The sequence below is a fragment of the Pyrgilauda ruficollis genome, unplaced genomic scaffold (assembly GCF_017590135.1).
Source record: "Pyrgilauda ruficollis isolate IOZ18807 unplaced genomic scaffold, ASM1759013v1 scaffold11, whole genome shotgun sequence".
Lineage (NCBI taxonomy): Eukaryota > Metazoa > Chordata > Aves > Passeriformes > Passeridae > Pyrgilauda > Pyrgilauda ruficollis.
In genome coordinates, this window is record NW_024509210.1 from 12319191 (window position 1) to 12333064 (window position 13874).

Here is a 13874-nt window from a genome sequence, read left to right on the forward strand (position 1 = left end):
TATTTCGGGAAATCCCATGGCTTGTTACTTTACCTAGAGCCCCCACATTTAGGAAAGCTTCTAAAACCCCATGCAGTGTCAAGGCAGCTTCTCACTATTAGAAAATTCAAGTTTAGGGGAGAGACAAACTTTTGTTCTTCTCTTTTGTTATATTCTTGCATCTGATCCTAGAACATGGTGCTGGACAGAATTCTGGTCTGGAGTGACTTGGCTCAACTACGTAGTGTTGCTGAGTGCTGTCAAAAGAGCTGAAACAAAACTTTTTTCCAGAGGAATTTATTGTAGGCAGCTAAAGCATTGCTGCTTCTCTATGTGTCCTGGTTGGAACATTATTTCCCACTTAAGTAATATAAAGTATTAGTTGTGCTGTTCTACTTAGCTAATATAATTAAATTAAAAGCAAAGACTTTCCCCAAGTTTGTTGTTGTAAGAACTGGTCAGCTTTGAACCATCGGTCAAAGTGTAACAAACCCACAGGATGCTGCAGTGGCCCAAGTCTACATTATGCACTAAAACCACTTCTCCTGTTAGACTGCCTTGTGACTTCAGTTACTGAAATGCACAGTCCCAGTAAGCTGTTGAGTCAACCTTCCCTGTGTGCAGGGAGCAGAGCGAGTCAGGTCCCTTCAGGAGGCAGGAGGAGCCGTGTGTTTGGTGAGCTGCCCAGGGCAGGCGCTGCCCGGTGAGTCACGTTAGTGCTGCACCCGCCCTGCTCTGAGCGTCGGGCTTTCGCACCACCCCTACAGAACTGCCAACCAGTCTCTGGTTCCGTTGTGAGGAAATTGAAGCTTCACCCTTCCTCAAAGCACAGGACAACAGCAGCTTGTTCTGCTTAACTGTTCTAGAAGGGTTGTGTGTCTAACATTTTCACATTAATTTTAGTCATTAGGATCGAACGCGTGAATTTCAGGTATAGGTGGCGTATGTCCACAGGTTCACAAAATTGCACACCAAAACACTGCCTCCTCTTTGCAGCTGCCAAGAAACCGAAGTGACTCAACTAAAAACGCAAATTTAGTGACCTTCATCCCAGTACTTGGAAATAATCACCAAATGAAGTTGCTATTCTGGCAGCAAGGATTTAAGTTTCAAATTGCAGATAACAATAAGGTTTGTTATTGCAAACAATATAGAATTTTTTTCTGCTGAGTCTCATTGGTTAAAAAATAGTGGACCATTACCACCTCCTCCTGAATTATTATGAAAGCATTCCCTAAATATAAATATTATTATATTTTATTCCCTAATATAAATATTATTAAGGTAGTCTATCCTGTAAGTATTAATTTTGATAAGAAACACAGCAGTCTTACTGTGCTGGGAAGATGTCAGAGCAAAGCATAATGCCTGTGGGCTAATTAAACTGCAGCTTGTCCAAAGTCACCCTGCTCACTGCAAAACCCATCTTCATTGCCTCTGTACTGCCCAGAAGTGCTTGGCTGAAACTCTTCTCCTTTGATGAAGCTGCCTGAGATTGTGTCTGAAAAAGGCCCAAGGCAACAAGATGGATGGACTTGATACATTCCTCCAAGTTATACCAAAAGAGAATTCATTGTAACATTAAACTCTGTTCTGAATATTATTATGTATATTGAGGAAAAGAACTGTTCAAGAACTTAATGCTTAGGTAAAAACCCAAGATGAGCTCAACTAAGCCAGGTTAAAAAACAAATTTGAAGATGTTAAACATTTTAACATTCTTAATAATTTACATAATTTGAGCCCTTAAATACTTGAGTGCTGGGAGCTGGTAGAAGAGTTGTTCGAACAAGGTATTTTAAAGCCTAATATTTACCAGGAAAATATGCACACTGTCACAAATAAATGTAATACAGTAATGTCCAGGAATTTATACTCATTCAGAGAAGTCATCTAGGAAAAGAAAATGCTGAATGCGTTAGAGGATGGAAGTTTTTTATTGTTTTAGTGAGATCACTAGTAGAACTCTGTATAATATATAGAAGAATACCAGAGAATTATCTGTCTTGACTGTGTGAAACTAACTTTGTCAATTATTTGGAGCAACACATTCTGAAGAAACACACAAACACAGGAAAAGGAGAAAGTTCCCTAATTAATTCATGCAATTTACAAACCAATACAGAGTTAAAGCTTGAAATCCTTGGTGATGTTTCTTGACTCCCAAGTTTTCCCCACCAAATTTTCTATTGAAGTTCAAGTTTTTAGACAGGTTCTGTAGAGTGGAACAATTCTAATAGAATACCTTTAGTAATTCCTCTCAACATTTTACAATTCTAGAGAAGGAATGCCTTCTAGGTAACAGCACAGCTCAGGCTTTACAATTAAGCAAAATTATGCATTACACTTGTGCTCACAGTGTTGTCCTTCATAAAAGTGGTCACTGAAATTTGAAATCAGACATTCAAAACTCCAGAGTCAAAGTAAGGATCACCATGTGTCCACTCACAAGGACAGAATGGATGGGACCAGACAGAATTTTTTAAAAGGAATCTCTTTTCCTACCCCACCTCCAAGCATTTGGCAATGTCCTGTCTTGCAAAGGCCTAAACTCGTGGACTTTGGTCACTTCAGACACCTCTGCTTTGCAGTGAATCTTTCTATCTAGGAAGACATAACCTTAGTTCCTTATCACATATCTTCATTATTAGTCTTCAGTACTTGCAAGGACTGGCAAATTCCACAATGATCACAAATGTTCTTCTTGGAACTTTGCATTTTGTGCACACCAGCTTATAAAACAACATAGATTTTTAACAATCTAAAAGCTGAATAGCTTTCTTTTTATGTTTTCTCCCTTTTCCTAAGAGGGAATAGAAGAGCTTCCTGCAGAGGAGAGATAAGGGAAAAAATATTTTGCTTCCCCACCACTGCAACTTCTTTGCAGTAATTGAGAGCCTTATTCACCTTTGCTGCTTCCTCTTTTCTGCCACGTCAAAACTTTCTTCAAAAAACAGTGATCTGAAAATTTTGAAACATTAAATGGCTGAATTTAAGAATATTAAGTTTAAAAAAGAGAAAGTGAAACACTTTTATTCAGACTAATAAAAAAAGAGTTGAGTTCTAATACTTATTTAATGCTCACAAATAACATTTTCAATGAGATGAGGATCTTTGCTGGACCTTCACTTTCCGTTTACATTGACCTTGCAATTAGAACTTAGAATTTAGCATTGAGTCACTGGGGGAACTCTCTAGATTGGAAAAAGCAATACAGGATCTACAGATTTGTAATCTGGGTCTTATTCTTGGATTTAGCTGGCAAATTACCAGTTTTGGAGAAGACTCTCTTTGCATACTTCAATTTCAAATTCATTCACCAAACTAGATACAGTCCTTAGTAAGGTGGGAACAGTTTTGTTGTAGAAAAGGGATGCTTTAACTCTGTTAAAGCAGAGTACCCCCTCAGCACAGCTGAACTGTAAGACAGCCTTCTAAAGGTAATGTTATTGGCAGAGACCGTGCAAAGTTGCAGCTGATATTTGTATTGGCTTTCTTCCAGCTGGAACTTAGTTAACATGAAACATATCTTGGGGAGAAAATGGGGTTTCTCTTCACATTTTAGCAGCAGTACAGCATTATGAAATAGAAAATTCCCATTTGGCAACACCTAACTTTCAACCTCCAATCTCATGGATTGTCATTTTGCTGTCCTTTTCGTCTTTGGCAAAGATGGAAACTCCAGTAGCCAAGCTTGTTTAGCCACAAATGCTTTTCAAACTCTTTTACCATGAACTTAGTTGCTGGCTTTAATTCTCTGAACTCACTCTTTAAGAGGGGGTAATGCTATTGACCTTTACTTCTTTTCCCAAACAATCAGAAAATAATTATATGCATAGAAGTGATACCATAAACTGAATTTACTGTCTCATAGTCTGTCAGTACCCTGCTGAAGGGATGTACACAGCACCACACTAAACCAGAGACTATTCTGCAGACCTGCATGCTAAAGCATATTATATGCAACACAAACCCCCACACTTCCAGTGTGCTTTAGCAGTTGGAAAAAAAACCTGCAAAGAACTGGAGTTCACTCCCATCAACTCTTTCTTTCCTGATGCCATCTTACCCCCCACCCTCTTTCTAAAATGGATTCATTACACAATAAATGAGAAAGTTTTTTTTTTTTTTTCTGGACCATTGTTGCCACTGCAATGGAACTTTTATTCCAAATACATTCTTACAATAAAGCTGTATTTTGTTATACAAGTAGACAAATCCACAAGACCTAAGATTCTCATATTTCATTTTAAAATACCAGGCTCAACTGAACTGCAGTCGCTCCCATTCATTTCCTAAAGCATGTTAGGGACTTCTCAGAGCAATGGAAATAACGATGTAAACCAAGTCATGTAGGTAATTAAATTACAGTCCAAGGAAATGTCTAACACAACAGAAAAGTGTATCTGCTCATTCTTCAGGCTCCTTAAAGTGTAGGGTGGCAAAAGTTTCTTTACAAACTCAGAAGTTTTTCATTCAGAGCAATCTGTGACTGTGTGAGATTTGCCAAGTAGGTTACCATCAGTAGGTCCTGAAAGGGAGGGGAAAAAAACAGTGATCAGAAATATTAACAAATTCTAGCTTATTAGCTGAATTTTTAACATCTGTAAAGCATTTTACAATCAGCTTACAAGAAATATTGTTACTCCTGAAAGTCCTGCCCTGAGGAATGCTTCCCTTGCAGGAAGCTTTTGGATTCCTGGCATATGAAACACTGCTTGTGAAATTTTAACTCTGAGTTCACCCATGTTAACCAGAGAAGTCAAAGGGTATAAGCAAAATTAAAAATTAGTTCTGGTCTTACAGACTGTGGGTGAACAACACATTCAGAAACTTAAGTTCTCTAAAAATCTGTTAGAGAAATCAGGTAGCATGCTAAAACCTTGTTCATGTTTGTAAGTGTTATGCAGAGAGACAGAACTCCAGCTCAGGCAAAAGAATCTGGGAAGTCACCAGTTATTGCTGAAATAAATTTTTTAAGTTTGGTCATTCATGCTGTCCAATCAATATGAAAGAAAAATTGGTACTGGTTTTCACATGACTTGCAAAATACCTAAGTCCTTAAAAATTAATACTTTTATCTGGAGCTGCTTGCAAGATGATGCTGAGCTTCTTTATCCACCCTCAGCCCTTAAAACACCAAATTACTGGCAATAAAAAAAAGCTGTATTAGCATGTTGATATGAAAGGATAGATTATAGACAAATTTATGTCTGTATGAAAAATTTTCAAAATTGCTAGCAAGGCACAGAAAAAATTAATTGAGATCTTACATTGATATTGCTGTTCAACATGGTCTCAAAGTCCTCTGGTGAAATCTTTGGCACCTGGTTAATAAGATCCATCAGGAAGCGCCCGACAGTGTTGTCAGCAGCCACTTTGCCAGACTAAGCATAAGAAACACACACTTCAGCATAAGTGGAACTCAAAGTTTATGGCCCAGAAAGAGAAATAATAAAGAGAAAACCAAGATGCACAAGTTAACATCAAACTTTTTTTCTGGCTGATAGAAAGCTGGCCGTACCAGCACGTCCTCGGCGTACTGCAGCACCATGGTCAGGGTGTCCTGGATCCTGGCTGACGCCGACCCCACCTGCTGCAAGTCACTGGACAAGCCAATCACTCGGTTGGGGCTGAAGCAGGTCTTCATGATGAGATCCACTGAAAGCAAAAGGAGAAGCAGTGAAAAAAACAGACTGCCACAGATAACAGTTTAAACCCTTAACTTGATGAAGATTTTTTTAGGTCAGCTTCAGCAAGACAGTCTGATTACCAGTAAAATTCCCAGAACGGCAGCTTTACCAGGGTAAAAGAAGCATTTGAACATTGTCACAACAACGGTTATAACCAAAATAGGAAGAAAGCATTCACCTCCTATCCGCTCTGTATCATAATAAACATATTTCACTGTTAGTGGTGTGAACATCACGCCCATAGTTTTACCAGGGACTCCCATTGGGGCACTAGGAAAAAAAAAAAGAAAACAACAAAACATTTTCAGCATGGACATATATAAGGGAGGAAGGAAGAGATTTCCATCTCAAAGATCTCTGTTAGCACTAAAGCGTGAACACGAGTGCATTACTCATTCTCACCAAAATCAGCAATTTTAAGACCCAAGGATAACTGAGGACAGGAAACCAGTTCTGGCATGCTATTAATTGCTCTTTTTCATCCAAGAATACCCCTAGCTGGTTTGACGTCACCATGAATGCATGAAGAACTATCACCTTAACCAAAGTTCCTTCTTGCTTTTATAGGAAGTGTTCTTCTATCCTGAAATACTTCATGCTTTACAAAATGACTGAAACAACAAGCAATATGACAAAATTCAAGTACAAAGCACTCTCCACACCTTTATTATACCTATTATTCAAAGTACTTGAAGTCCATTTATGCTTTAAGTAAGATATCACGGAGTAGTTCCCATTTTAAAGACGCACAGTCAAGAAGCAATACTTTCTCTACAAAGAAAAGGGTCTTTTCCGAGCAGAGCAGAGTGCTTCAGCCAATAGTGGGAGGAATTCAGTGAGGTGGAAGAGTTTAATTTCTCAATATTTAATCTCCATTGTTAACTGATAAGAATTATGGGATTAAGGGGAAGAAAGACCCATCAAGAAGATGCTGTTTGAATTGTTTTAACCACACTAATCCTCCAACTTGTATAAGGGCACTGCTAAGCAATAAAGCCCCATTGCTACATGTCAGTGTGATGGAAGTTAGTGACATTACTGCCAGCTGTGTGAACCCTGTGAAATATTCCAAAGATGTTCTGAAAATTGTTAATTAAGTCACAATTCCTCACCCCAATGAGGTTCCAGTTAATGAAATCTTTAAGCCTATATACAATGGTCAAGACATTCCAATGAGAAGTAAGCCATGATCCTTGGCTCACCACTATGTTTAACTACTGCACAATATTGTCTGAGAAAGGACACTGCACCCCACTACACTCCTTGTTACCCTGATGGGGCATCTCTCAGTAATTCACATTGCTCCCCTCGCAGAGTACCTGACATAGGCTTTAATGCTCATGCGTGAATTCTGGAGACTTGTGTCCACGGTGAGGTGGATTGGATTGTGTGCTTCCCGGCTGTAATACTCGTGGATCAGGACCGAGTGCTCCGTGATGTCGTGACCTGTTGCATACCTTCAAAAGAACACACGTTAAAGAGCCGTCCTTCCAACACTCAAGTGCCCAGTGTTTTGTATTGTTGGTATTTAACAGGATTGTATCCTAAACCACCGATTTCCAAGCACTGAGCTGTAGCAGCATACTAACCATAAGTGTTTTACTGGACATTTTTTACTTTATGGCCTCTTGTCCCTAAAATTATTGGAATCAGAGGTCGAGCACACCCACACCAGAAATACGCACGGGCCAGTGGTGTAGTAGCAGCCATAAAACATCAGTAAATTGACATCAGACATCCAATATTCAGTTATCCGTCACTGTGTTCTAGACCAGCTTTTTCCATCTATGTAAGTCAAAGCACACCAAACAAACTTGGATGAATTTTGTCATCCACAAATCACACATCCCTCTGCAGGAGGTCTAACTTGTTAATCTAGCTCCTTTAACTGCTCTGCAATTAGCATCTCACATTCTCAGGCAAGCTCCTGTCACTGGAACTGCACTCTGCTGTGCCATTAGAAGGCTCTTAAGGAAGCTTGCTACACAGAAAGAAAATGAAGCCATTTTGTAGGCATGAAAAGAGTGATAAACACACTGCCACACACTCAGGCACAGACTCTGTGTTCCCATAACACTGTATTGATCTTGCTTCACATCCCACATGCAGGTTACTTCCAGCACAGAACTAAGTACTCAAACTGGTATCAGCGATTCCTCCTGACATCTCTGGTACATTAAAAACCTCTTTTGTATTCTCCCTTCTTTCTCACCAGTCAACTTCCATGGTACAGGTTGTATTACAGGAACTAAGTTCTTCTAACAAAGCTGGGCACATATTCTCTAACATATCACTCCTCTGTGGTACCTTGCTAGACCTAAACAAAAACAAATCCTTTAAGTCTCCAATACCATCTCTTCTTTTCATGAGCTTCAGGAGCTTTACCACTGACTGTGTAACAAGAGTTGCAGGGTATGACTGTCACAGGCATTAGTGCTTCTGCTTTTCCATCTGTGACAAAGTGAATTATGGGACAACTTACCAGCCCAAGATGATCTCGCTAGGAGACACTTTCTTGTGCAACTCATACATGTTTTTGGCAAATTCCATATCCACGGCCACCTGCGAAACGGGATACAGCTGGTTAAGGGCGCTTAGCCCGGAGGGCAACACGGGCACAACATTGTGCAGCAGCGGAGCGCGGGGGGCGCCCGGCCCAGAGAGCCCCCGCTCCGCCCGGGCCGCCTCCGTACCTCATCCTCGGACTCGTTGTGCGGCACGGAGAAGCAGTTGGTGACCTCCACCGAGTGCTTGTCCACGGTCCCTGCGGGAGGGACAGGAAGGGTAAGGGGGGCCGCGGGGAGGGCGGGCGCTCCCCCCGAGGCCGCGGCGGGCAGGGCCGGGCAGGGCGGCGGCTCTTACCCAGCAGCGTCCCGATGACCCGCGCCGCGCCCTCGTTGCGCCGCTCGAAGCTGTCTACGATGGAGGCGAGCACAACCGGGTGCAGCCGCACCACGCGGCCGCCGGGGAAAGGGCCCGAGAGCGCGGCTGACAGTGGCGCGGCGGGTGGCGGGGCCGGCGCGGCCGGCGGAGTCGGCGCGGCCGCGGGGGGAGCGCTCCCCGCCGGGGCGGTGGGAGCCGCCGTCGGACTCTGCGGCGGGGGGGGCGCGGGGGGGGGAGGAGCCGCACCGGGAGCTGTGGCCGCCATTTTGCAAGAAAGAGAGGCTGGGTCCTCCGTACCGACAGTAATTGGCTGAGCCGAACGTCTGTCATGCAGCGCTGCTTTTCTATTGGCGAGACGGGCGAGCTGAGGCTATCTGTTAGCCAATCCAGAGCTCGCGATGAGGGGAGACGCTCTGATTGGAGGAAGCGCGCACCGTGTGTGACTGAACCTTACTCTTGTTCCCACCCTCCCGGGGCCGGAAAGTTTCTCAATTGGGTTCTCGCATTCCCCGCCTCCCCGCTGTCCTCTCTTCTATTGGCCAGCAGCGCCCTCCCCGCCCGTCTTTAAGGCCGTTTATTGGCTGTGGAGATGCCGCTCAGCGCTGCGTAGGGAGGCCGCGGGGTCGCGCCGGCTGTGCGGTGCTCCGCGCGCTCTCCCGGCGGGGCTGGGTGAGCGCCCTCGTGCGGGCGGGCTGGGCACGGCAGGGCCGCGCCGCGGGGCTCAGGGCGCCCTGAGGGCGCCGGCGGCCGGTGCTGCCTCACGGCTCTGAGGTGGCGGCGCTGCGAACGCAGCTGGGCGGGCACGGCGCCCGGAGAAGGTGCTCCAGTAGTGCTGTTTGCGGGGCTATACAGCCCTTGGGCTCTTGGTTCTGTGAGACAGGCAAGTGCTGTTAGTCTTTATTGCCTCAATAGAAGAATAAGTGGTTGTCAAGTATTCTGTTGAGAGGAAATGCTGGTTACCCCTAATCAAGTGACTACCCAGCAAAATCACTTACTGGGTGACTCTTGCCTGTTACGTGTGGTGCCCGTGGGCTCGCTCCCGAGCAGCGCGGCTGGGCAGGTGTCGCTGAACGTCAGGGCAGCCCGCAGCTTCGCGTGAGGGGCGGCGGAGCGGCAGGCGCTGATGTCTGCGGTGGCACAAGGAGCCAAGGGAACGGCCTGAAGATGTGTCAGGGGAGATTTAGTTTGGATATTAGAAAAAGGTTTTTCACCCAGAGGGTGGTTGGAACAGGGAACAAGGTCGTCGGGGAAGTGGTCAGCACCAGCCTGACGGAGTTCTAGACGTGTTTGAACACTGCTCTCAGGCTCGTGGTGTGACTCCTGGAGCAGTGCGTCCCTTCCACCTGAGGATATGCTGTGAAATGAAACATGTATGCTTTCAATAGCTGCTGAGAGGACCGGATTCTTTCAGAACTTCGCTTTCTCTTTGTTAGCCACCTTATCATGACAGATGGCTTTTGGAGTTTTCTCTGCTTCATTAGCTGAGGCCTGAACGTCATCAGTAAATGAGCAATTTCAGCTATGTCATTGAAGAAGGGTCTCAAGTATAAAAGAAGTGCCTCAATAAAAGATCACACATTCTGCCTACGTGGAAGCAGTTTGCATCTCTTACGTAAGTGGGGAACACCTTTCAAAACTACAAAGGAGAGCTAATGCATGGGAGCATAAACAGATTTTATCTCTTCATAGAAGCACTTCCAGGTCTGTGTACCAGTAAAAACTGGATCTCCTATTCTTAGGCTTTCTCTGCGCAGCCTTCATTTCTTGTAGGTGTGGCTGGGTGAAATTACATAAAGCTTTAAAACGTTTGTGTTTCCAGAGCTTTGATGTGTCATTGAGAAGTCTAATGTGTGAGGTGCTCTTGTTAGAGAGTACCTGTTTGATCTCATTCTTGTTTGCATCAAACTGGGCTTGGTGCTTAATTTGACACATTCAGCTGCAGAGTCATGTGCAGCAAGCAAGGCTCTGTAAGAGCCCATTATAGTTTCATGTTTTCACCTTTAAAATTGGGCAACTTTAATATGAAGCAGCAGCTGTACTTCAAAACTGGCAACTGTAATAACTTTAAATCATTGATGTCAAGTTGTTGCATGGGGTGCAGAGAGTGTATGTAGTTACTGAAGATGGATAGCCTATATATCTCAAAAGTCAAAGATCAGTGGTTGGCTCATACAAAGCCCACTCAATACAAAGACTGTATAAATCTAATGCTAAGAAAACCAATCATGTGATCGTGCCTGGAGTAGATGTGTCCAAGCTACAAAACTGTTTTTCCTTGCTAAATGACTGCTGAAAAATGAAGACCTGTTTAATTAATATTGTTTCACAAAGTATCAGGTTACTTTTAGAGGAGGGTAGATACACTTATCAATGGTGCCATTGATGAAAACTTGACATACATCTACTGATACAATTAAGATGTTGAGATACTACCACACTGCAGTAGAATCTATCTGCCTAGGAGGGACACAGAAAACACATTCTCATGTCTGCATGGATCAGCATGGTAACTCAGGGCCTTCTGATTTTACAGTGTCCCTTGCTAGGTTTCCCTGCATCTGATTTTGATGGTGAATATAATTATCTGCTCTTGTAATATTTATCTTTATAGTCCTTGATTGTGACTGAGTCATTATTATTGCATTTGCTGTCATGTCAGCTGCAATTTCACTGGTGATGTGTAATTTCTTTATCAATAGCCATCTTCTTATCTTGCTTGTATTACTGAAATTAACATCATTTCTGGCTCTAGGGGAAATTTGTTGCATTGCATTACAGATAAAGTGAAATATCTACAATTGATTTGATTCATCATTTCAGGATGCAATTTTACCTGGTTAGTTTAATGGGATTGAATATGGTATTTCTATTCCTTTATTATAAGAAAGGTTTCCTGTTATACATTCTATCTACCAGGTTGGAAGAGGACACAGTGAGGTGACCTAAAATGACCAAAGGGATATTCCAGACCATATGACATCATGCTCAGTATATAAAGTGGGAGAAGAAGGAAGAAGTGGGGGATGTTGGGAGTGATGTTTTTTTCTTCCCAAATAATGGGTACAGGTGGTGGGATCCTGCTTCCCTCGAGATGGGTGAACACCTGCCTGTTGCAGGTGTTGCAGGTAAGACCTTAATAGAACAAGGGCCTTGTTACCCTTGTAAAATCATGGCTCAGGCCTGCTACTTTGGCTCAGTAGAAGAGGACTATGGAAAAGTGACTCAGCTGAATTGGAGGTAGAAAAACAAGTTGTACAGCCATTATGTGCTCACAATTTGGCTTATGGCTGTTGGTTGAATTACATTTGTTGTGGTTAAATGGAATGTACCTGGTAATGGGCTAACTGCTTAAAAAGGCCTGGTTTTTGTAATGAAGGGCTCTCTCTTGCACCTGCCTGGGTGCATTACTCAGCTTCATAACACCTGCCTGTCCATGGGAAGCAGTGAATCAATTCCTTGTTTTGCTTGTGTGGCTTTTGCTTTCCCTATTGAACTGTATGTCAGCCCATGAGTGTTCCAGCTTTTACCCTTCTGGTTCTCTCCCCGATCCCGCTGGTGGAGCTGAGAGTGAGAGGCTGTGCACTGCTTGGCTGCTGCCTGGGGTTAAACCGTGCAAGGTTCCATTAGTTCTGCCTTCTGCCCAGGACTTATACATGGTGCAGTCGTGGCAATGGTTTCAGGTTCTAGGTTGTGAGGAGTTGGTTTGTTTGTTTGGGGGTTATCTTGGGTTTTTTCCTATTAAAAAAAAGATAATTAGTTCCCTTATTTATTCTTCATCAAACATCTTAGATACTGATGCATCTGAGATTGGCAGTAGATGAAAGACAGCTGTTGCAGCCACCAGCTCCCAGTGCAATGCATCAGCTGGGTCAGCCTCATCATTTCAGCAAAAAGTATTCAAGCCCTTCCCTGCTTTTGTGTAATGTTTTATGGGGCCACCTTAATTATCAGGGAAATAACACTGACACATAGGACTACTGAGGTAATGCTTAAAGTGAAAATCCAAATACCATCTAAAAATAATGAGGCATAGTGTCAATTGCATACCCTGTAGATAAAAGAATATAGCTTTGCTAAAGTTAGAGTGGCAATGGAAGTTATCATTAGGTGATCAAAAATAGCACACTGGGGGCTGCTTGGTGCTTTTTGGTCACTATATGGAAATACAGAGATCCAAGCTAAAATAAAAGAACACAATAAAACTTGCAGTGAAAGCTAACAGAGAGCAATGCCCACAGGCTGGCATGCGTAGGGCAACAGATACTTTCATGGTCAGAGTTTTATACTCGCTGAGGAGGGAAAATGGAAACACATACTCACTAAAGAATGGCTGTGGAAATAAAGTATCCTAAACCCCAAGCAATCCCCAAATGGTACAAATGTTTGGCTCAGAGAAGTGTTGAAGTTTTTAAATTGTCAAAAATATGTCCCAAAACCTATTTATTTAGCGGCTTTTATTTAGTTCTTGCATGTAGATTTCCACTGCTTCCAGTGAGAGATCTGTCAGAAAAAGATGGGTGAACTACCTTTAAAAACTGCAGTAAAAGACATTTTGATTTGAAAGGCAAATTTTTGATGTTGCAGTACCATAACCCCTTAGGTTTTAGTGGGAATGTATCAGTAATAACTTGGAACAGGCTCTTCAAGAACAGAAAGTAGGTTTGGTGTTGTGCTTTTTGTTGTAATTTTGTAAATCACTGCATAGTATTGGGATCCGTGGCTAACTGCTTTTATTCTGAAAGTGGAAATAACCTCAAGTTGCACCAAGATTAGATTGGATATTGGAAAAAAAATACTCACTGAAAGGGTTGTCAAACATTGGAACAGGGAAGTAGCATGTGTAGGTGTGGTACTTGGGGAAATGGCTTAGTAGTGGACTCGGTAGTGACAGGTTAACTGAACTTGATCCTCTCAGTGGTCTTTTTCAAAGTAAATGAATCTATGGTTCTGCAATACTCCGAAAGTCTTCTGTTGTCTCATACCATGCCTTTCCCGTAGTCTGTACAGTCGTGTGCTCACCCTCTTTTCCTGGGTGCGTTACCTGACTGAAAATGCTAGTCCTAATATTCTATAAAAAGGCAGCAGTGTATTTTATGGTGCGGACACCGGGAGATCCGAAGGCGCTGCCTGTCGTGCCCGTCCTTGTCCCGGTGGGAGCGGGCGCTGCGGGGCCGGCCCCCATTGCGGGGGATGCGCGGCTCTCCCCGCCAGAGGGCGCGCGCCGCCCGCCGGGCCCCGGCCGGCCCAGCCGCGGGCCATTGCCGGCCCAGCCGCGGGCCATTGCCGGCCGTTGCCGCCAGCCGCGGGCCGTGGCCGGCC

The 13874-nt window shown here is 43.5% G+C and overlaps 1 protein-coding gene and 1 long non-coding RNA gene across 2 annotated transcripts in view; one reads left to right on the forward strand and one right to left on the reverse strand.

Annotated features, from left to right (window-relative positions):
* Positions 1-1897: 1897 nt before the first annotated feature.
* On the reverse strand, positions 1898-8820 carry EIF3F (eukaryotic translation initiation factor 3 subunit F). The gene is made up of 8 exons (XM_041474435.1): positions 8535-8820; positions 8366-8436; positions 8155-8234; positions 6992-7129; positions 5851-5942; positions 5504-5640; positions 5253-5366; positions 1898-4510 (listed from the first exon to the last, which is right to left on the reverse strand). Exons 1-8 carry the CDS (start codon positions 8818-8820, stop codon positions 4433-4435), a joined length of 996 nt encoding a protein of 331 aa, XP_041330369.1. The 3' UTR covers positions 1898-4432.
* The window catches only part of LOC121357280, a 40984-nt gene continuing 35439 nt past the window's right edge, over positions 8330-13874 (forward strand). Inside the window, exon 1 of the long non-coding RNA XR_005955709.1 lies at positions 8330-8456. This is a non-coding gene — a long non-coding RNA (uncharacterized LOC121357280). The remainder of the gene's footprint in view (positions 8457-13874) is intronic.

Excerpts from the sequence above, each read along its gene's own strand:
- EIF3F (XM_041474435.1), bottom strand. The coding sequence starts at position 8,820 with ATGGCGGCCACAGCTCCCGGTGCGGCTCCTCCCCCCCCCGCGCCCCCC. Across the intron at positions 8,437-8,534 it reads GGTCATCGGGACGCTGCTGG|GGACCGTGGACAAGCACTCG; the intron begins GTAAGAGCCGCC and ends TCCCTCCCGCAG. Across the intron at positions 4,511-5,252 it reads TGTTGAACAGCAATATCAAT|GACCTACTGATGGTAACCTA; the intron begins GTAAGATCTCAA and ends CCTCCCTTTCAG.